The sequence below is a fragment of the Otolemur garnettii genome, unplaced genomic scaffold, assembly GCF_000181295.1.
Source record: "Otolemur garnettii isolate 467f Iridium unplaced genomic scaffold, OtoGar3 scaffold00037, whole genome shotgun sequence".
Taxonomy (NCBI): Eukaryota; Metazoa; Chordata; class Mammalia; order Primates; family Galagidae; genus Otolemur; species Otolemur garnettii.
The window spans coordinates 10386662-10410746 of NW_003852432.1; the positions used below are offsets into that span (position 1 = coordinate 10386662).

The window sequence follows — 24085 nt, forward strand, 5'->3', positions numbered from 1 at the left end:
TTTAATCTTTACCCATGATTTAAAAAGGGAAATATTCAAACTAATTGAGTTTTCAGTGACTGAGAATTTATTATAATAGCTGAGCTTGTTGCATTAATTCAGATGTTTCTCTTAGCTGGTTTATGATTTTTATTAACTTATTTGCAACCTTGTATCTTAATAATTCAGTGATTATGAATACTTCTTATGTTGGAAAATACATGAGTAGATCATCCTAACCTGAGCCCACAGGACCGTGAATGCTCTGGGGCTGTGATCCGTGAGATTCTTCCAGCTGTTGTCCTTGCACACCAACATGTGCCACCCCGATCACTGTGAATCATCACTAGGAGGTTCTACTTATTGCCCCTATATTCCATACTTTCCCATAAAAATAGTGTTCTAAGTAATGCTTATAATGTCTAAGACGGCCTGCAAAAGCTCCATCAACACCCCCTGCAGATGGTCAGTGCTAGCCTGACCTTTTGCAGGACCTGGAAGAACAAGGCTAGGTGAAGTCCTGGTAGAAGGAAGCAGTTGCCTAGGATGATGAAGACGTGGCTGGAGCCCCAGTGGACTCTTTAGCTTCTATAGCAATAGAGGAAAATGATTCAGGGCAATAGGACAAATGTCAGCCCCAAGGAGGTCTGAAGCAGGAAGAGTTCACGAATACTGGGACTGGCTGACGAGGGAGCAGCTATATACAAGAGTTACAACTTACAATTTTAATAGCCATGTCCCCAAGTTATTACGCCTGTGACAAATGAGAACCTACCTTTATTTGAAGTAACCGAGTTTGATATTGGCTTTTACTGTTTCATAGGCTAATTTTAAAAATATATACTGTCCTTCCTTCTGAATTCCCATTACTCCCTGCACCTATTGTATAAAGAGGGACCTCAGCAAATGGTGATACCTTTCTCCCACATAAAGGATTCTTGTTTTCTATATTCCAAATGTTGAATGTCCTAATGTTAATTGGGGAATTTTTATGTGAATACATTGACAGTAATTATGTCATTCTTGGCTCTAAAGTCATAAATAAATTAGTTATTTAAAATTGAGTGTCAGAATACACTGGAAAAAAATTCCTGGCCATAAAGCATGTGACTTTACGCTATAGCCATTACATTTTTCTTGGCTCCAGAAAGCCCTTTGATTTTTCATTCTTTTCTGGGTTTAGTGCCTCAGCACAAATGGTCCTACAACTGTTTCTGGACAGAAGTTTTCTTCAGACTATGTGTGGCAAGTAAACCTCAAACAAAAGTTGAGGTTTATTACCTTAAATGCCACAAATCTGAAACTACGTTACAGGTGGCACCATGACAGTAGGATAGCCCACAGCTCCTCTAGGAAGCCCCTTTCTGGAGGAAAACATTGTGGAGGAAAAAAAATTAAATGCATGGATGGTCTGTTGTTGAGGTCACTTGTTTCCATTTGATCCAGAATCCCTTTGCCCCACAAAGCACTAATTGACATGTGATGAGCTTCCTGAATAGGCTGTGAAGACAACAAGAATAAAGGGGATTGGTACCAATTGTGATGAGGAGGCCAGTGTCCCTTCACTAATCAGCAGAAATGTTACACTATAAATGTGCACTCCGGGGTTAATTCTGGTAACTCTGATTCAGATGGTAATTTTAAAAGTGGAGTTTGATCTTCTTTTCCAAAGAACAGGTCTTCTTTTAACACAATTAAAATACTTACACACAGACACACACACCACCCCACCCCACCAAAAATCTGCCTGCCTATCTGTCTGTCTTTGGAGCCCTCTGCTGGAAGCATGGTGCATGTATATTCATTATACCCAAGGTCTTGCTATTTGGAGACATGTATTATGCTAACTCTAAAACAGATAATATAATTTCTTGGAAAAGCTTTGCATGTTTGTGCCAGTCTCATAATGTAGAAGGTTCCCAGTAACTAAGCTATTTTGTTGTTGTTCACATTTTAAATGATAACCAACACAATCATGTCATTTCATGAGATAACAGAATACCATTGACAAAAAAATGGGTGATACCTGAAATAAGAAGCAGCCTACTCATGGAACGTGTACACTTAAAACGTCTGAATGATCTAGAAGTCTGTACATTTGTTTTTGTCTTTACCTAAATCACTTATTTATTTATGTTTTACCCTATCCCACAAAGGATATTAAACACAAAGGGTTTGCTGTTAGTGATGGGCTTTTCAATGAAAATTTAAATCAATTCTTTCCTGCCTGCATTTCCTAAAAACCTATAATCTGAGAACAAATGAGGTGCTGAAATTGAAGATAGTTAATGACATTGGGTTTCTGTGTGTTGTTATCTGATTTCAAAATCAATCTTAAGAAAATGTAGGCAACTTGGCAGGATGGCTGTAATGAATAGAGCACTCTTGTTTTCAGAAGTGAGACACGATTAAATAGCAATGCTGGTTGAAACGCTTAAGGGTAAATCTTGAAAATCTGTAGCCTGTTTATTTTCAGTAAATCTTGGAAATCTGTATCCTATTTCACTGTGTGAAACAATCTATTCCTTGTGAGAAAGTTTCTACCCAATAAGCAATTTGGGATTAATTTGGAGAGCTCAAGAGTCCTAGTTTAAAATTGCACCTGGCTAGAAGTACCTAATTCACCATTTCCCACGGAAGCACTTTTGAAAAGTAACAAATCCTCACAATAATACAGAAAACTAGAACTGAAGTCTCCCTTTGGTAAGATTCTGGAAACATTTCCTACTATCTTTAGGGACAGTAGAGTATTAGGCCTGCTTATATGAGTCTTACCTGAAATTATCTAGACAACAGTATTTTTCTCTTAAAATCTTTGCAATCGTTCGACAAAAATGAGATGTGTAACAGTTAGAAAACTGGGCATTTATCATTTACCACAGAGTCTCTAATTTTTGTAGCACTGTGATAATCTCCACTCCCTGGAATTCCTTTCACATCCATTTAAGGACTGTAGCTCCCAGAAATACCTGAGTAAGCAGTTAATGGGGATTGGAGAGACTGTATTATATCCCAGGACGGGTATTAGCTGTGAGCCCTGGGCGGGGGGGGGGGGGGAGGGGGGGGCAGGGACACAGGAGTAGCCTGGGCTGAGAGGCTTCCTGGATCTCCCCTTTATCCTGGTGCGTTTGTCTGCTGTTTAGTCCAGAGCCTGTTATTCCAGTGGGACCTTTTCTAGATCTTGGAGTTGACTACTGGAGTTTTATCCAACCAGTGACCAGAGGAGGAGGAGGGGGCTTAGCCAGAAAATGAGTGGATGGTGAGAATAGCCAGTAGTGGTACACACTTCCTGCTTTGCTGAAGAATATTTAATAAGATATAATTTAAATATAAAAAAATTCAGTTGCATTTAAATGCTTGTTAAATATTCTGCATCTTTTTAATTTTAGTAATTTTGAATATTGTACAAGAAATATAGATTTCTTGAAAACATTTCAGAAATAATTTTAAGTTTTCTAGCTTTCATCATTTATATGCTTAACTGAAAATACTGTATATTCAAACTGCATACAACATGAAAGCAAATGCAGTAGGTTTTTGTGGGGTTTTTTCCTTTCAAAATATTAAGGGGGTACAAATGTTTTTGTTACATGGATAGATTTTATAATGCTTAGGTCAGGGCTATAAGTGTGCCCATGACCTGAATAGTATTCTCTATACCTGTGTTAGGTAGATTTTTTTACTCCTCCCCTCTATCCCACCCCCCTTCTTGATTTCCAATGATGTTTACTTCCTTCTGTGCCCTTGTAGGCCCATCAGCTAATTCCAAATTTACTTAATAATTATTCTTTAATAATCCTGAAGTCTTGTGGTTTCATAGCCTTGCTGCCTAGAAGCCAAACTTCTGCTGAATTTTCTAGGATGTTCTTGTCTCTTGTGTCTCTGGGGAAGTCCCTCGTCCAGTCCTGTCCCTTGCCCGCACCTCCACTATTGCTTGGCTCACAGATCACCAAGACCATGGTGCTGAGTAGTTTAGGGTCCTGACATTCCTGGGACAGATACCACCACTGCCATGTTTTTCTAGGCATGTGTAAGCTTTAAGCTTTTTACTGAAGGCTTAGCAATAATGAGAAATGATTCAAACTCAGAGAAAATTACTGGTGGCTGATATGTTATCTTCAGAGCCTAAAATCCAATCCCAAGTCAAGCATCAAGGAGCCCCTTAAAGGACTTTTCTCTCCTTAGCTCATGGTCTGACACCTGGTGGTCAACCAGGCTTTCCCCCACTTTCCAGGAATTCCCACAAGCGTGGCTTGGTCTCTTTTGGAGGCCTTAAAGGCCCCAGGTAAAGAAGTTTCCCCATCCTTCCATGCTAGGTGCTTCCCCTCCAGCCTTCGTTCCATGCCCAGATTCCGCCCCTTCCTGTCATGTTCGACCGGAGACATGTTTACTGTCACAGAAGTCCACCCTAGCTACTCTTAATGTGGCCTTCTTCTGTGCTCTCAAAAGGACAACCTCATAGAATACAACAGAGTGACAACAGCATGAAGAGATATATGTCTACACATTGTCCCATTCCAAATTATAGAGATAAGAGACCCTTGTATACTTAATGCTTCTCTGAGTCTGGGTGGCTCAATCTTAACACACGAACAGCATCAGCTGTACCAGTTATGTTGGAGCTTCACCCATTCTTGATCTTTTCTACAAGACCTTTCCCTTAAGAAAGCTGCTTCCAAGTGAGTGTGCTGGGGAATAGCAGGGGTCTCAGCCGTGGGATGACAAATGGGAGTCCGTGTGTGGATAATTTCCTTTCCATTTAAATGTGTGCTGACTCTCCACCTTTCCTCAGGCGAGGTATCCATGTATATGAGGATAAAGGTTTAAAAAAAAAATTCATAGGCAAGCATTGAGGCAGATAAGTGGTCTATGTCTACTTAAATTTCTTTGAAACACTAAATTGCAGAATGGAATAGTATTAGGTCATTAAAACTGAATGTCCAATTCAAATTTCAAATCAGAAGTGTAGTTTACAAGAAGCCATACAGTTAATCAAAGTCTATGCTGTCACCATTGCTGCAATTTTGCCATTTTAATGATAGCCTGTTTGTGCCGGCAGTGAGGAAGACTAGAGAAACAGTGACTAATCATAAAAGGCATTTTCCACTGCATGTTGAGAACTGAATATTTTTCCTTGCGTGAAGTATTCCAAAGCCAAGAAGAGGTTGTCAGTCAGTGCAAGGTCTGGTGAATACAGTGGATGACATGGACTTTCCATCTCTAGTTTGACCAAAGTTGTTTGTGCAACATGTCATAGAGCATTGCTTTGCAGGAGGTTTGTCCTGTCTCTGTTGACCAATCTCAGCTGCTTAATCACAAGCACCTTACCCTCCTATCCAGCTGGTTGCGGTAGACACCTGCTGTCATCAATTGATCAGGGTCATGAAGGCGTAATGAGTAGTATCAGCACTGGACCGCCACACAGTCACATTAGTTTTGGGGGGTGAATATTCAGTTTTGGACTGCCTGTCACACTTCATCTTTATCCAACCATTGTGCCGAACACTTGAGATTGTCAAAAAGAACTCATTTTTCATCACACATAACAGTACAGTTTAGAAATGGTTTGCCTTTATGTCGTGACGGCAAAGAAAAGCAAACGTCAAGTGATGTCTCTTCTGATGCTCCTTTAATTCACGGGGAACCCATTTCCAGCCTCTTTACCTTGCTGATTTATTTCAAATGATCCAATATTGTTGGAATAGTAACACTAAAGTAAACACAAGTTTTCTTCTTGCTACTAATTCACGTGTAGGTTGAAATGGATTCGCTTCCACTACAGCTTTCAGTTCATAGTTATTCACCTTCATCTTAAGTCGCCCATTTCATGTCAGGCCCCCCAGGTTTATTCCCAAGATTAAAATCACCAGAATGGACTCGGACTGTCAGTGTGCTGTGCGTGTATTAGCCACATCCTTCTCAAATATTTCATTGGTATTTCAAGCTGTCTACATGGCCTTGGTTCCATAATGGAATTCATATTCAGAGAGAAAACAAAGTTGTGACTTATCCCTGGTTTCACAAACATTACTCTAAAAAATTTGACAGATAATCAGAAGCCTAAATGTGTGTGCAAAAGAATGAGGATGTACCTTTACAATGAAAAAAAAAAGTGTCAGAATAAAACGTTGGAGGTTATCAACTGTCAAACTCAGTACTTAAGGAAGTCAGACACTTCATACTTAATAATCTAATATATAAAGTGGATCCAACAGTTTATGTGTGAACGTATGTTTTACCTAAGAAGTCAACACAAAGATATCTCTGACATACAGCTGGAAAAAGATTACACTCCTGTGCACGTCTTTAAAAAACTTGTAAATGCTTACACTGCAAAGAAAAAACTGGAAAGAAACACACAAAAGTATTTATGGTGGTTTCTTCTTGGTGCTGGCACAATCTGTGATTTTTTTATTTTGCCACTTTATCTTAGTATTTTCCAAAATTTCCTTAATTTGCATTTCTGTTTTAACCACTAAAAAGCAAAATAAGCATTAGGAAAATGGAAAGTAAAGAGCATCAGCCAGTGATAATAAAGAAGTTATGGAATATCAGCAAAGGACAAAACACACTCAGAGCTGTCCGTCAGCTCCCGTGCTGACCCGCATCGTAGATGACGGAAGAAAGTGTGTGCTTTTTCATACAGTGTCAGCGCTTGCTAATACTCTTTATTAGCCTGTGTTTCACATTGAAATAGAAGACTTTAATTCATTCAGTTCCAATGATTAAAGCTAACCTCTAAAATACTGTTTTTAATCTTTTGAAAGTCTGAGGACAATCAGAGTAGTCCACACTTGTGTACTACTTTTTTTTTCTTCTTAACTTAGCACCTTCACCTAAGGTCTCTTTTTGGTTTGTGAATAGATTGAGCAGTATCGTAATGTCATTTTCCACGGCCCAGAAGGAAGCTTGCAAGACTACATAGTACATCAGCTTGCACTCTGCCTGAAGGTATTGATTACTTACATACCGTCTCTTTTTCTTTGAAAATTGGAAAGTGTGTGCAACTAATCACTCTGTTTTCTTTTCATAGCATAGACAAATGGCTGCAGGATTCTCCTGTGAAATAGTGACAGCTGAAGTAGATGCTGGTTTCTCCAAGGAACAGCTGGTAGACCTGTTCATCAGTAGCGGTAAGACCATTTCAGCAAACTGGACTGTGATAACGAAAGTGGCTCTTCAGTGATGCCGTTGAAAGGAAATCAACTCTGTTGGTTGGGGATAAGTTTAAGTCAACTATTTAATTATTCAACTATGGGATGAACCCTTGCAAAAAAGTATTTTCATGTGTACCGTATTATTGTATTCATTGAGTGTCCTGCATTTTCTTTTTTGCATTTTTGTTTATTAATCATTAGTTGTTGTAAGCATCCTATGTCCCTGTTACATGTGTAACAAGGAAGGAGGTGGTGGAGCAGTGTACCCGCTGGCCTCGGTATTACATTTTTAATGTTGTTTAGAATTGCTGAAGCATGGTGATACTAAAAAGCAGATAACTTTTAGTAAATGTTATTCCTCATAAATTCTCTACAACCAACACATCCCTTAATGCTGGCCCCGCAGCAAACCTCTTACTATGCCCTGGACTGGTACTTTGCGAAATACATTACACACACTAATTAATTCATTTTATCTCCACACCAACTCTATGTGAATATCATTTTTTCTATTTCAAAGTTAGGGAAATAGGCACATAAGTTTGGTAACTTGCTATATGGTAGCAGAAATAAGATTCAACATGTTTATTTGCATAATGTTTTCCCTGAGTTCTCTATGGGTGTTGCTTCATTATGGGTGGAGTTGGCATAACCCTGCAGAGCATAGCGTAGACTAACTAGCCAGCGCCGCACAAAATGAAAAGGACCAGACTTCCCTCTACAAGGGCTCAAAGCCACAGAGCCCGGGGGTGAAGGAGGCAGTTGCAAAATTGGACCACGATGACTTGAGATGTAAATTCATAATGCCTTTTCTGGGAGGGGGTGCTTCTTTCTTTTGGTTTGTTTTTGGTGTTTGTTTGTGTGAGACTATTCTGTCTTTATCTTTGGAGCCAAGACAAAGGGAGATTTGTGGCTGGGACAACTGCAGAGCAGGCTTAAGTAGATAGAAATCACCTGCAGCTCAAAATCAAAAATGGAATGAAGAGACAGTTTTGGAGAAGCACTGAAGATTTCACTGAGGATTCCAGAAACCTAGAAGCACCTTTTGAGAGCAGGAACTTCCAGTAGAATTTGAATACTACCCAGGCCAATCTTGGATTAGACACTAATGAAAGTTAGCTATGGAAAGCTGTTTTCTCTGATAAAGTTAGTAATCATAGGTAAGATTTATTAAGCTCTTAAACTCTGGTGGGTTCCATCCTAAACACTGCATTTATTAACTCACAATCCCATGAGGCAGGTGCACTCACTGGCCCTGACACCTGAGATAAGAGGTTAAGTGTCCTGCACAGCAGGGTCATAGAACAGAATTTAAACCCAAGCAGACTGGCCCCTGAGCCTGACTTTAATCATCACTGGCCTCAAAAATTCCCTTGTGCCCAAATGTTTATTTTTTTCCCACTTAATTATCCAACAAAAGTCCCCCATATTTTTTAAACTTTCAGTCTTGTTTCATCTCAAAGTAAGAGGCAAAACATTTTGTTCTCATACTATTAGGGCAAATTGTCAGGGTCCTGCCCCAGGGGCAGGGTCCACTAAGACCTATGGAACTGACATGACCAACTGGAGAAATATAAAGTTAGGAAGGACAATAAAGAAAGAGACACAGAACAGAATTTTCAAAGGTGGGAGCTCAGGGGACCACAGCCTGTTTGTAGGCTCTGGTGAGTGGCCCTGAGTCTCTATTCTACTCAGCTTTTATTCAGATCTCTTTGCCCAGGTATTAAGCTGAGGGAGGGAACAAAGACACCGGCAGTTTCTCTGAGTGAGCATATCAACTCCTATTTTTATTAACTTTAAGGATTTGAGCAGTTTTGAGGAATCTGAAGCTTGAGCCTTGTGTCAGGGAAGCCTCCTGTCTGGAGTCACACACACAGTTTCCTAGGGAGGTGTTAAGCTCCCCTAGTTCACTGTGGAGTAAAATGCCATTGGCATTAATCTCCTCTGAGGAATCACTGGGAGAGAGGCATTTTCCTCCCATCACCACCACAGAGGATTTTCCTCTGCAATTAGGGATGTAAGCCCTCCTGTCCATAACTCAGGGCTTGAGTTCCCTTGGTCTCTGCCCCAGCCAAATGCAAATCTCCACAATGGGTATCTGCTTTGTCTGTTTAATGGGCAGGAAAAGACCTAAGAGCTATCTATTCCAGGTCTTGCCATATTCTCTTTTCTGGCCATTACCTTCCTCAGAGTGTTCACAGACTCAGCAGGGTATTTGTATAAGTTGTATCCCCTATAGGCCAGAGTTTCAGGAAAGAATGGGAACTTGCTAAAATAAGAAATTTAGCAATGGCTGGCTTAAAGGTATACTAGCTAACTTTTCTTTGTTTTGACTCTTTCAGCTTAGTTTTTCATTTTCCTTTTTTCTGGAGGTGCCCTCCCCTGCCAAGAATGGGGTCTTCGGTTCCCATTCTGCCTGCAGCAAATAGCAACTCTAGACTGGATTCTGCTCTACACTTAGAAAGCTAAGAAAATTGGAGAGCAGTGAATGGGTCCTGAAGGCTGCAAAGGTGACCAGCTCAGCATTTTTGAAAGCTGTGGCGAGCATCTTCTTAAAAAGAGCTCCTCTTCCTAACATCCAAATTTGGAGATTGGTTCAAGTGTCTTGACTCCCACGCTGTAAACTCACACCTTATTGGCAAGATTGGAAACCTAAATACCCACAACTGCCCAAAGCTGCAGGAAGGGGTGAAGCGGGCTGTGTGGGGCTGCAGGAGTGGGAGGCATGTCCTCATCTGCTTGGGGAGTGGCAGCTCCCAGCTCCAGCTATTTGTTGCCAGCAGAAGTGTCAACCCAGTACCATGATATCTCCTGGTTTTTAGAGAAAAGTCAGAAATCCAGGTTTTTATGTGAAAGCTTTGGGGGTTTATTCTTTCCACGTTGCCAGTTATTTGAGTTTTAAAAGCAATATGAGAACTACCTGGAACCCCCAGTCCTCCCATTTATCGACCTGGTCACATCCTGCCCACTCAGTCTCAGTCTGCCTTTTTCCTCCATTCCCGCTGGCACCATCTTACTCTGTAGCCCTTTCCCCATAGCTCATGTGCCTTTATGTGAATGGTTTCTCTGCCTAGTCTCTCCTCCCTGAGCACCTCTGCAGGCCCGCAGACCCCTGATCCAAACCTCCCTGTGATCTCTGCACACCCGTGCCCCAACCTTCTATTGCCACTGAACTAAGTCGATGCTGTTCAAAGCCTTCCATTTCTGGGGCCCGGGCCACCTGTTGTTTATCTGACTGTTTTTAAATAGATGTCTATGTTCCAACAGAACATGGTGTTTCTTCCCTACCCTGTATATTTTTTACTTTTCCATTCTCCATGTTCTTGCTGTGGCTTCTGCTGGCATTATAGAGTAAATGTGTAAATCCCCTCACCCCCCACACACTGTGACTGCCACATGGCTGGTGCCATGCACAGTCGTGTGTGGTGCACTAGTGATTAAGACAGATGCGTTCCCTGTCTTTCTGGAAACTATAAGAATAGCTTCTATTAAGACACTTTAAGGATAACTCAGATGAAGCCTCCTCTCACCCTCTGGATGCCATGTGTGCTTCTAGTAAGCAACAGCAGACTTGTTTATGCTTCTGTGCCCGCCCCCCCCACGCCCAGGCCAGGCCAGTGAGGGTATTATTTGGGGTTGTGCCTGGCCTCACACACATATAGTATGAGCTCCTTAAAGGTTGGTACTATAGTTTATTCCATTATACTTATTCTTGTATACTAATTCCCAATAATTATTTGTTGAATGGATGGGTGGATTTTCTGGCGCAGGAAATAGCATAGGGCAAAGAAAAAAAAATTCTTAGTTGTGTTGAGGTGTCAGCAAGTAGAGGAACTTGCTTAGAGTGGTGGTAGGGAGAAGTGAGATTACCAGGAGTCGATAAGGGAGTCATTGATGACAGAACATAAAAGTAGTGATTTGGATTTGAAAAATGAAGTTTTTGAACAATAGACAGAGACCAAAAGAATCTCCATTCTGAGCTCAAGAAAGAAAATAGGAAATGCTGTGTCATCTCCAAATATGGAAGGGTTTTTATTCTGTACTTGGTTTAGTAATTTATAAGTATCAGTATCTTCCTTCACTTTTTAATGAATTTAAGACACAAATACTAATACAAGGTTCATCTGCTAAGACATTGACGCAGTTGCCCTTGCTACCAAGCTGGGCATTAAAGGAGCAGCAGCCCCTAAGCCTTTCAAATGTGCTTGCTCTCCCTTCCCCCGCCACCTGACATTTCTAGTTCAAGGGCACAGGAGGCCTCAGCATTAGTCCTTCATTCTTCCTGTGGTCACACTCCCTCCATGGCCCCTCTGCAGGGCATCTGGGGACCAAAACCACTCATGACAGTTCCCCGCTGTTAGACTCTGATGGCTCCAGAATAAAAAGCTCAAGCTCTTGGAACATGATGTCAGGAACATGATGGTCTGGCCTCTCCTGCTGTCTGTCTCGTCTCCTAAAACTCACTCCACTAGCACCACCCCCTGCTGTTGACTGGTGACAAATAAAGAGAGAATAGAGAGCAGACACTTTAGGAGAATAGGGTGGGCGATGGGGACACCAGCAGTGCTCGGGAAAACCAGTGAGCCAGAGAAGAGGATCCAACTGTGGGCATGGGTCAGTTCTTTCCATATACAGAAAGTGTGTAGTGGAGAATGGTCCTTTGGTCAAAAGGTGATGAAGAGGATGTGGGGAGGGGAAGGCAGAGGTCTGGATAAGGGAAAAGGGTTTCCTTGGCTGTTCTACTCCAGCTTTTAAAATGATGAGAACATTGATGATCTATCAGCTATTCTCTTGCTTTTTCACTGAGAAATGAAAGTGATTGAGTGGCACTACTACAAGCGAGGAATCCACTGATTTGCGAGGTATTGTACATAAATACCTCATTTTTAACCTTCCTTTCTCTAAAGAAAGAGACTTAAAATACTTGGATTTGGGGAGGAGGTCGGAAGGTTGAACTTTTATCTTCCACTGAGCACAGCACATGTGTTACATGATCTGTTCCTTTCTGTAATTGTGTCGAAGTGAAGAGAATCACAGAATGAGTAACAGAAGTGGATGAGCAACAATTCAGGAAGAAAGAGTAGCAGGAGTATTTTAAATAATTAACTTTGAAAATCTCAAACTTAAATGGCGATTAAAATGGTGCCAGTGAAGAAAACACGGAATGAAAGAACACGTCAAAGGAAATGACACAGCACTTATCTCAGCATAAATTACTTTGTGTTTATTAAAAAAAAAAAAAAAAAAACATTTTCCCACTCATGTCGCCTTTTGTGAGAGAGTCACGCCGCAGGGACTCTGTTCCTTGGTAATGAGGCCGCGAATGTATATTACATTTGGGTCAGTTTCTCTTCAGTGTAAGGTATGAAATTGGATTAGCATGACAGATTCTTTTTAAAATTACATGTGACAGGAATTAGTAAAAAAGGAAAACAATCTAAACACTAGATGAGTATTTTAAATATCTTGAATTCCTGAGAGAACTTTCCTTTTTGGAGGTAATAAGGACGGAGTCTCTGTAATAATAGCAAGAGCTCACCTGGAGCTTCCATAGTGAGTTTACCCCCTCAGACCCTGCACCGGTGGAGGCTCTTTGAAGGTTTGCCCTGTTTTTCTCTCTTGGACTCACTCCAAGCGTCATTCCTATAGAACTTTGATTTAAGTGGCATATAAAAGGATGATTTTCTGGAGATTACAGACTTGGCGTCACTAATTTGGTGTCTGGTGTTTGACTAAACACATGATCTGTCAATTATTTTTAAACCAACAAATGTTGTTGTAGCACTAAGTAGGTATTCCATTTAAGGGTGTACAAAACTGGGGTGTGGCCTTGAGCATCGCAAAGAGGGTGTCCAATTAAAATTACCACCCCGCAGGAGGAGGAGTAGGGCCGATGTAGCCTTTTTGTTCTTGGAAGGAAAAAAAAGAAAAGAGTGGACTAGTTTCAGAAAGAGCTTTGAAGTATTATAAAGCAAAGGGAATCCCAAGAGCCTTACAAGTATACAGGGTCTGCAGGTTGAAGAGGGAGGGGATAGCTGCTTTTCACATCTCAAATCCTGGTCAGACACTGGTTAATCCTTGAAACTTGAAACTAATACATTCCTGCTTCTGTGGTTGGTTAGTATTTTTAGGCTTGAAACTATGCTACATAGCCTGAACTAGATATGTACAGTTTCTCCACTAAAACAAAATTTGCCTTTACACCAGCCTGTCTAAGGATGTTGAGTGTAAGGGGTCAGACAGAGAAGCAGGTGCTCATGGAAAACCGACAGGGAGGCCGGCAGCGTCAGATGCACCTGCGATCTGCACCTGTAATAGCGATTTCTATTCACCAAAGAATCCCACACTGCTGGACCCTGGATTGGCACCCTAAAGGAGACTACGGTAAACAAAGATGAGGTGGAAACCTAATCCAGTGATTAAGAATAGCAACCCCACCCCTTTTGTCTAGGGCACAAACTGTCCATTAAATGTGGGATTAATTAATTAAGGCGTGAGCAATAGAATCTTTGCTGTGGATCCAGGAGAATGAGTTTATTATCTCCTTCGGAGAACTCCTACAGTCCTATAAACTCATTTATTATCTCCAGCCTGAATCTTCCCAAGATCTCCCGTCCTCATGTCCCACCTCCTCCTGGACATCTCTGAAGGGACACATGACTTCACTCACGAGACACATCAGACCTGTAACAGAACCCAGGGCCCCCACCCTGTCCCCACCCCATGTAGGTTCATGGCTGTGTGTTCTCTGCCCCCACTAACCACAAGGCTTCTTGTCTGGTGGGAACTTCAGTGTTGTCTGTAATATTTTCTCTCTGTTCCTCTCTCAGTAAGCCAACCTTTCTTGGAGACTTAGTGATTCTCTCTCAAAATGCCTTTTCATTTCGTGTCTTAACCATGGTGGTAAGAGCCTAGTGGATGTGTTTTCCTGTTTCTTTCCTCCACAGTGAGGATTTCAGAGCAAGAGTCAAACCCTATTTATCCCTCTCCTTAAAGACTTTCACTGGGTCCCACGGCTGGTAGTTTCTCCCTCCTAACGTGACATCTTGGGTCTTTCACTTTGCCTTTTTGGCCAGGTTCTGGGGCTTCTATCAGCAAGTTTCACCCTTCGCCACACATTCCAGTCATGGGGATCTTTTACAGAGTGCCAGTGCCAGGCCCGCACAGACCGGTTAAGTCAGAATCACTGAGAACAGCTGGGAAGGATCCAGGTGATTATAAATGGCAGCCCAGGCTGAAGATGCACGCAGCCACAGTGCCCTGGTCACAGCTATGACTGCTCCATCCCATTGTCCTGCCCAGTCCTGACTCAGTCTGGGTCAGCTCTGAGCTCACCATCATGCTACTTTTGTGGCTATTCTGACCTTGATGTGATTCCCCCGGCCCTTCTGAGACAGTCCTGCTTAGCATCCATTCTGCTAAAATGTGCCATTTTTTTAAAGAGGAATAGAGAATATACTATTGAGAGTATTTGTAAAAAGTGAGATACTTAGTAGTCTTACTCTCTACTATTTTAAATTGGTCCTTCTTTTTACAATATTAATTTGATTAAAATGGGGACATCTTAGAATCTTCTAAAAAATTAAAAAGTGATTTTAATTTTTTTTTTTTTTTTTTTGAGATGGAATCTCTCTTTCTTGCCTGGGCTAGAATGCAGTGGCATGATCACAGCTCACTGCAACCTCAAATTTCCTGGGCTCAAACGATACTCCTGCTTCTGCTTCCCAAGTAGTTGAGATCGCAGGTGCATGCTACCAGGCTACGCTGACTTTTTTTTTTCTTTTTTCTATTTTGTTTGTAGAGCCTGGTCTCAAACTTCTGGGCTCAAGCAATCCTCCCACCTTGGCCTCCCAAAGTGCTGGAGTTATAGGCATGAGCTACCATACCCAGCATGATTATAATTTTTTTCTTTTATAACTTTTTATATTATAATTTTTTCTTTTTTGTTTTTAAATTAATATGAGAGTACAAATGTGTAGGTTATCGTGTTTTCAATTCTAAGGTAAAGTTCAAGTTGTGTAATAGCCCTTCACCCAGGGAGTATGAAAACTCTCACATTGTGTACATTAGGTAAGATCCTACCAATCCTCCTCCCTCCACTCCCCTCCACCTTTCTAGACTATATATATTTGTGTTTTTTCTTTTGTGTAGCTATTTCTTAATTAAATGGCATATAGGAAATATATACATTTCAACAAAATATTAATGGTATTTACTTAGTATGTGCTAGGTACTGTTTTAAGTATGTTTTATGTACTTTTTTCCTATGTAATAATCTATTCACTCTTAATCTTTCATTTTGTGTTGATACAAAGTCAGCCACTCCCACCCGGAATAGAAAAAACTGTTAAAATAAGGTTTGGAAGTTCTACATTTTATTTTCTTACCATTTTTTCTGAAAACTTATTATCACTTCAGCTTCTAAAGTGAGGGGAGGAGTCTTTTAATCACTCTAAGTGTTCCAAATTTTACAAACATTTTACATATACCTAATTTAAAAGTCATTTAAGGGTTTTTAACCTTTTGTGTTGTGAAATAGACATACCTAAAATACATACTACTTACATAATACTTACAGATCAACATATTATTTAAAATAGCCATTTAATCATTGATCAGGCCAAGAAATAAAATATTCTCAGCTTCCAGAATCTGACTATGTGCCTCTCTTCTTATCACAAAACCTTCCCTCTGGAGGGAACCACGACTCCATCTGTGGGATAATCGTTTTTGCTTTTCTTTGGTTTTACTCCCTATGAATGAATCTCTAATGTATATTTAGTGTTGCCTATTTTGAACTTTGTATACTGAAATGATACTGTATATAATCTTTTGCAGTTTGCTTCTTAACATATTGTTTGTGATGGCTATTCATTACTTAGGGTTGTAATTTGTTTACTTTCATATTTATTGTAGGAACACACTTTTACTTCTCCATTGGATTGTTGATTAAATAGACATGGGTAGAGTCCATGTGGGAGCAATTATAGAACCAGGAGTGTTGGCTCATTGCGCGCACGCGCGCGCGTGTGTGTGTGTGTGTGTGTGTGTGTGTGTGTGTGAGAGAGAGAGAGAGAGAGAGAGAGAGACTTCAGATGTATTAAATAATGCCAGTTTTCCCACAGCTGTTCTACTTCCCCAGCAATTGAGGGACACTCCCATTGTATCTCATCTTTGCTAATACTTTACATCTTCAGACTTTTTCAGTTTTGCCAAATTGTGTAGGTTTCTGTAAAAGCTTTAATCACTGAGTTTCCTTTTTGCCCACAGCTTGTCTGATCCCAGTGAAACAGTCTCCTGTTAAGAAGAAAATCATCATCATCATCTTAGAGAATCTGGAAAAATCTTCATTGTCTGAGTTACTGGGGGATTTTCTGGCACCTCTGGAAAATCGCAGCACTGAGAGCCCCTGCACTGTCCAGAAAGGTAAAGGTGAGAATTTCGAAATATTTTTCATTAGCCCAATACAAGGTCTGCCTGCCGCAGATCCAGGTAAAGCAAAAACATACTTATCGTTTACCCATAATATATACATTTAATGCCAGAGAGGTAAAGGTGGTCGAGAGAGACCCTGCTGAGAAGCCGCTTCCCCCACAGGCCTGTCTTCCGTTCCCTGGAGTCCATGTTACGTACTTCATGCTGTCCTTTAGCTTACTTTAATTTGCATTTGTCCCCAGAAGATGACCTGCTCAGGTTAGACCCTTGCTCTGGTTTATTTTAGGAAACGGAATGTCTGCATGTTACTACTTTCACGAGAACTGCTTTCTGATGGGAACCATTGCCAAGGCCTGTCTCCAGGGCTCCGAGCTGCTGGTGCAGCAGCATTTCCGCTGGGTGCAGCTGCGGTGGGATGGAGAGCCCATGCAAGGGCTGCTGCAGCGGTTCTTAAGAAGGAAAGTTGTAAATAAGGTAATAAACAGCAACTCCAAGCTGTTGCTGGGAGAGCAGGGGTTTTACCTGTCTTGAGGTCTGGATTTGGGTTTAACCACTTACTGTATGGCCTGGGGCAAGGACATTTTTTGGATGGTCAATGGTTAAATAAGATAATGAATGTGAAACCCATGACAGCTTGTGAACTAAATTAAATATAAGAAAAAGTAAATAGGTTTTATTATTGTTAACTGTTCTCAAGGAATCTCAGCAAGTTCTAAATGCTGTGTATGAAAGGCTTAGACAGAGAATGAATCCTTCCTCTTAAGGAAAACTTTGTTCTCCCTTAGAGCCTTCGGACCATCTCCATCTATTCAGGCAAGTTTAAATACAGGGCTGTTACACTACACCAGGGAGAAAATTAAAAAGCCACATGAAAAAGTAGAATTCCATATCATTTGACACTTCTTTTTTCAAGAAGAATAAAATAATTTCTGGTGACTTTTCACAGAATAATAAAGTAGGTATTCCGTAGTCTCCCAAATAGCAAAAGTAATTTAGAGCTGACCAAATTGAACACATCATTATTTAATTTAGGATTCTTAAATTGGGCCAATAGCTGAGTGCCAGGGTAGATTTGAAATAATAGAGCCTGATTTAGTAAGACTTTCTCATTGAATCCCTCAGGATGGGCCTCATTTGGAGGACAGTTTGTCATTATATCCATGCAGTATTTTAAGGTGCAAATAACAGGACACCCCACTGCTGGCTGCTTCACAAAAAGAGGCTTCCCCCACTATGTGACCAGATATCTTGTGGTGGGTCCCAAGGTGTGTGGGAGTCTCTTGACCTTCCCCCCCACAAGACTGCACCAGGCCCTCACAAAAACACATTCGAAGTCTAGCCGAAAGTGGGGTACAGCAAAGGATAGGGAGCTTCCACCTCTTTATTCTTCTTATCAGGGAGGAAAGCAATTTTCCAGCAACTTCCAGAACTATAAGACTTCCCTTTAATGTTTCATTAATCAGGACTTGTTCCTTGCCCACCTGTCAGTCCCAGCCTGTAGCCAGACCCACCTTGCCAAGACTGAAACCTCCACCAGGTACTCTTACAGAGCTCTCTGTCCGTGGTGTTAGCGTGTGCCCACAGGCTTGGGGAGGGGAAGTGAGGGCTGGGGTAGGGAACGTTGCCAACCACTGGTGATTTGAATTAGTATCTGAAACTCCCAACTTAATCAAAGAAATCTTCTACCCCGAGTCATGTTAAAGCCCATTGCCTGGTCACAAATCGACACTCTCCGCCAAAGCACAGCCCTTGTATAACCTCAGTGAGTAGAAGGAAAGGTGAGGTTAAGACAGTCATAGGGTCTATAGCTTTCCCAGCTCCTTCATCATCACTAATATTTCAATCTTACTGTCCAAAATAGTACACATAAATAATCACAGAAGAATAACAGCTTTATTCTGTAGGGTTGGCACTATTTCAGGTAAAATGTACCTCCCCCACCCCCAACCAGCTCTCTGATAAACAGTTTGAAAAGGATCAATTTAACTTATTTTGAAAGGAAAGTTCCAAGCTTCAAGCTCCGCTCACTTCCCCATTGTGTTTGAAAGTGGGGTGTGCTGCTAAAAATAGAAAAGGAGAAAAGGGCAATGCTTTTCATTTACCAGGAACACTTGAAGTAGCTTAATAAGACCTTTCCCGGGGTAAGTGTACAATGGGAACAAATGACTACTGCCTCACATCAGAAATCGTGTAATGTCACAGCCCAGCTTTGTGGGCACACTGGCAATCGATCACGATCTCCCCTTCCAATGTTTTACAAAGACATAAGGAAACAGACCTTTCAGAACAATGTTCTTCCTACTAGTACATAAAAAACCGCTTTTTAGTAGGCTATTAATAATCAGTGATTATTAATTATGCAATTTCAGAATTCTTGCTGGAAAAACATCAAAGTATCACTGAATCCCTCTTTTATCTCCCTGGCCACTTTATTTCCTTCATGTACGACACACCAGAAATCACAGTTGTCCCCATTCTTAATATCATAATTACTGGGTAAAGCAAAGATTTATGTGACTCTCCTCTCTTATAAAATAATTACTACATCTGAGGGATATTTCTCCTCATAGTAAAGAAATCTTTGTCCTTTTGTGAACCCTTTACACCACCAAAAAAGAACTTGATTTTATAAAATGCAGTTCTAAAAAGAATGGCTCCCATTAGATTGTGTATGTTATAGAGTAGTACTTAAAATTTGCACATTGTAAATTTTGAAGGCAAATTTCTTTATGCCGTTAGAACTCTGTACCGTTTGGTGATGTTAGCATTTTAGCTGAGACTTTTCTTTTAGAGAAATTGAAATATTTTTCATCAGCCCAATACAAGGTATACATGCCACAGATCCAGATAAACCAAAAATATACTTATCATTTGCCCAAAATATAAAAATTTAATGTCATTCTTATTTCATTAATTCAAAAAACTTTAGTGAATACCCACTATTTGCAATGGTGTTCTGTGGGGAACTCTATATACACATGAATGATGATTTCTGTTAGGGTCCTGCTCCAGGGGCAGGGTCTGCTAAGACCTGTGGAACTGGCACCACCTACTGAAGAAATATAAAGTTAGGAACCACGATAAAGAAAGTGATACAAGAAAAAAAAAGAAAGAAAAGAAAGAGACACAGAACAGAATTTTCAAAGGTGGGAGCTCAGGGACCACAGCCTGTTTGTAGGCTCTGGTGAGTGGCCCTGAGTCTCTGTTCCACTCAGCTTTTATTCAGATCTCTTTGCCCAGGTGTTAAACTGAGGGAGGGAACAAAGACACCAGCAGTTTCTCTGAGTGAGCACATCAGCTTCTATTATTATTATTAACTTTAAGGATTTGAGCAGTTTTGAGGAATCTGAAGCTTGAGCCTTGTGTGGGGGAAGCCTCCTGTCTGGAGTCACACACACAGATTCTTAGGGAGGTGTTAAGTTCCCCTAGTTCACTGTGGAGTAAAATGCCACTGTCATTAATCTCCTCTGAGGAATCGCTGGGAGAGAGGCATTTTCCTCTCATTACCACCACAGAGGATTTTCCTTTGCAATTAGGGATGTAAGCCCTCCTGTCCATAACTCAGGGCTTGAGCTGTTCCCTTGGTCTCTGCCCCAGCCAAATGCAAATCTCTACAATGGGTATCTGCTTTGTCTGTTTCATGGGCAGGAAATGACCTAGAAGATGTATCTTTTTCTGGGACTTGCCATAGTCTCTTTTCTGGCCATTATTTTCCTCAGAGTGTTCACAGACTCAGCAGGGTATTTGTATAAGCTGTATCCCCGATAGGCCAGAGTTTCAGGAAAGGCTGGGAACTTGTTGAGATAAGAAATTTAGCAATGGCTGGCTTAAAGGTAAACTAGCTACCTTTTCTAGCTGACTCCTTCAGCTTACTTTTCATTTTCCCTTTTTCTGGAGGTGCCGTCCCCTCCCAAGAATGGGGTCTTCAGTCCCCATTCTATCTGCAATTTCTTTTAGAATTAATGTTTAAGAATGCATCCAAGTTTCTCTCCCATCTGCTTACTAATCTATTTTGTGTTAATTTCATGTCATCAGCTACAGATCTGTGTAATAATGTCATCCATGTTATGTTGCTCATATAACCAAACTCAACGTGATCTGCCCCCACACCTCCTGACTCCCTTTTTTGTTATCAGATGTCCAGACTTAGAACTTCTCAGTCTACTCATCTAGTTGTCAGTCATAGCATTTTTCAGTCCCCTACTCTGACAGTGGGGGACTAAAAAATGGACTACGTAGACCTAGTACTAGGATTGAAGACCTGTAGCTCTGGAAACTGATCTTCCAAACTCAGTGTGCTCAGTACAACTGTAGACATTTGTTTAAGAGACGTCACACCAGTGTTAGTTGCTTATTCAGTAAATATTTGCCGCTGGCCTGGGGACTGTGTGACAGTCCCACCCTCATAGTCTTAGCCTTCACTTGTAAAGACAGGCCTTTAAAAAGGAACCATCCTTGTAGGGGTTTTAGGACCTTGGAGGACAGTTTCTATTCCAGAGATATTTAGAATATATTCAGTGTATTAAAGTTTACATGCAAATACCCATTCTTCCCTCAAGCTTTTAAGTTCAATGTCCATGCTTTATCTTTTTTTTAATAAATGTAGCAAAATTTAGTAATTACCTTTGAAGGGACATTTGTAGCGTAGTTAATTAAATTCCTTTCAATAGTTCAATTGGTCTTTAAAACTTTAAAATATTTTATTTATCTTTCTAAGAACTTCTACTGTCTAACAAATAAATATTCCCACATACCTAATTCATGCTTACAAAACCAGAAAATTAAGTTTATAAAACCAGTGATTCAAATGTTCTCTCAAGTTTGGTGCCACCTATATAAACTTAGTTCAATTGTAATATCACAACCTAAATCAATCGATAACTGAATTACCATTTTAAAGTGGAAACTTGAGGCTATTCCATTAGATGAAATTGCCTTAAAAGTTCTTAAAAATACTCAATGTCTGATTATCCCTCATCTTAACCCAGAAAATAGTAATAACATAGGTTCAATTATGTTTACTTCTAAATATAGATGAAGGTAAACATATATCCCTTGCCCCCCTACATTCCCTCCCAACACAGTTTTTACCACCCCAGGAACCCTAGGTTATCTTCCTATGAAAATTTGGGTTATTTTCTTGGCTGGCCAGGTTTGATTTTCAGCCAGAGAGTTTGGCAAGGACTTGCAATCTGGGCTCAGACTTTTCTCAATAATAGGAAGAACCAGTAGAGTTTCTTTCATAGTGACTATGCATATAAGAGTGTCTAAGCCCGTGACCTCCAAGTAGGGTAGGTACGATTTACAGATCACTTAATTTTCAGTTGGATTTGAGTCTATAAGCCCCACACATGATACTTCTCTAAAGCACTGGATTCAATAAATTAATTTAGACCTCATCTTTTCCTGAGTGGCAGGGCCATAAGTCTGACAAATGACATCATACTTTCAGTTCTGTTTTCTGCCTGACCTCTTGGGCACAACATTCACATCATGCTCAATATAGTACCCAGTGACTGCCATGAACTGGGAAAGAAACAGGCAAGGTGCCACTACAGACAGTGGCAGGGGGAGGAGAAGTGCTTATTTCAGGAATACCACATGAAAATCTCTCTGTCTAGGACCACACTGAAGGCCTCTTCCTAAAAGAAGAGTTTGCTGAGAAGAGGGAAGCAATGGGTCAGTGCAGAAGTAGCCGCCCTTGCAGCAGACAGGACACAGGGAGGAAAAGAGTGGTGTGTGGGAGAAGGAAAGGACAACAGTGTGACTGTGTAGCTGTTTGTTCAGGGGACACGCTAGGTGGGGGTTCAGGTCCAGAACCTTGATTTGCTGACAGTTATAGAGATTATTTACCAAGAGAGGCCTGTTATTTTTTCCACCCATTTTATTATTTGTAAACGTCAATCCACTGTCACCAGCCCCCTCGCCATGGTCCTTTCCCTGTTCCATCTTTGGGACGCTCTTCCCACCACCCCTTACCCATCAGACGTGCTGTACAGGACTCAGCTGAAGTCCCACCACATCTCTTCATTTTCCTGGCCATTCAGTATTTAGTTAGTTCTTTTGAATTACCACAGTAGCTTATATTTGTACTTTAAGAAAAAGTGTGTGAAAAGCCAACAGAAGGCAAGTGATCAGTTTGAGGGGTGGGTGGAATTTGCCAGAGTGGAGGGAGGTACTGCAAGTGCCTAACTGCCTTCCTTTTTTTTTTGTTTCTGCTTTTTTCTTTTATTTTTGGTTATATTTTACCATCTGTAAAATGACGAAGTCGGGCCAGGTTCATCATCCTCTAGATCCCTTCCAGACTGATTAACGTAAAGTACAGATATAAGCTACTGTGGTAATTCAAAAGAACTAACTAAATACTGAACGGCCAGGAAAACAAAGAGATGTGGTGGGACTTCAGCTGAGTCTTGTACAGCACGTTTGATGGGTGAGGGGTGGTGGGAAGAGCGTCCCAAATCTGGAACAGAGAAGGGACCGTGGCAAGGGGGCTGGTGACAGGGGATGTTGACATTCGTGAATAATAAAATGGGTGGAAAAAATGAGTTTATGAGTATACAAACTTTCTTTCAAGGTTTTTTTTTTTTTTTCATTCTTGGCAATAATTAGTGCTTATACAGAATAGACATACGATTAATGCGTTTTAAAATATAGACCTCCAAACGCCTCCATAAAATTGTCTTTATGCTAAATAAACATCTATTAAGAAAAGAAAATAAAAACATGTAGTTGCTGGAAATTCTATTTAGTATTCTCTTTCAAGTCCTTTCTAATAGTAACTACTGTTACCATTAAACAGCTATCTTGCAAAATGAGGAATTTTATATAAATGTCATCTGTACTTTGGAGAGAAGAGGTAACCCCTTGTTTTGTTCAGGTCCTTGGGGCAGACAGAGAACATTCTGTCTCTGGGAATTACGAAGTGCTTCTCTTAGGAAATCTAAGTCTGATCTTTGGAAGCAGGTTATGAGATAATCATTAAGAGAATACTTCAATCTTCCTGGAAAAATGGTTCCCTGAGGACTGAGTTATAATGAGAGCCCTGCCTTCCTCCTCCACGGAGACATCCCTCCTTCTCAGCTGCCCAGGCAGCTGAGCCTGTGTTTTCTCTCCCTGCAGCCCAGGCTGGCCAGAGGGAGTGAAGGATGAACAGAGATCATGTTAGGATGAGGCAGCAGAGAAAGTTCTTTAGCTTCCTAGCTGCTACTGCATTCATTTTAAATGTGCTAAATTACTCCTTCAGTATTTCAGCTAAATGCTGGATCCTATTTTCCCATTAAAGTCAAACTCTTTATAGTTAAGGTATATTTGAAAACTGCTAAGAGAATAAATCTTAACTGTTCTAACCACAGAAAGAAAACGTGAAGTAACAGATATGCTACTTAGTCTAATTTGATAATTTCAGAGTGTATCCATATTCCACAACATCACATTGCATACTATAAAATGTATGTATTTTTCCAATTATGCCTTAATAAGAAAGAATAAACTCTAGCTAGCCCTAGTTTTGC

At 40.7% G+C, this 24085-nt stretch overlaps 1 protein-coding gene across 1 annotated transcript in view; it reads left to right on the top strand.

Annotated features, from left to right (window-relative positions):
• Positions 1-24085, top strand: part of CTTNBP2 (cortactin binding protein 2) — a 161684-nt gene that overhangs the window by 120845 nt on the left and 16754 nt on the right. The window contains exons 13-16 of the mRNA XM_003789791.2: positions 6844-6930; positions 7013-7112; positions 16407-16562; positions 16858-17045. Coding sequence (XP_003789839.1) covers positions 6844-6930; positions 7013-7112; positions 16407-16562; positions 16858-17045 — 531 coding nt within the window. The remainder of the gene's footprint in view (positions 1-6843; positions 6931-7012; positions 7113-16406; positions 16563-16857; positions 17046-24085) is intronic.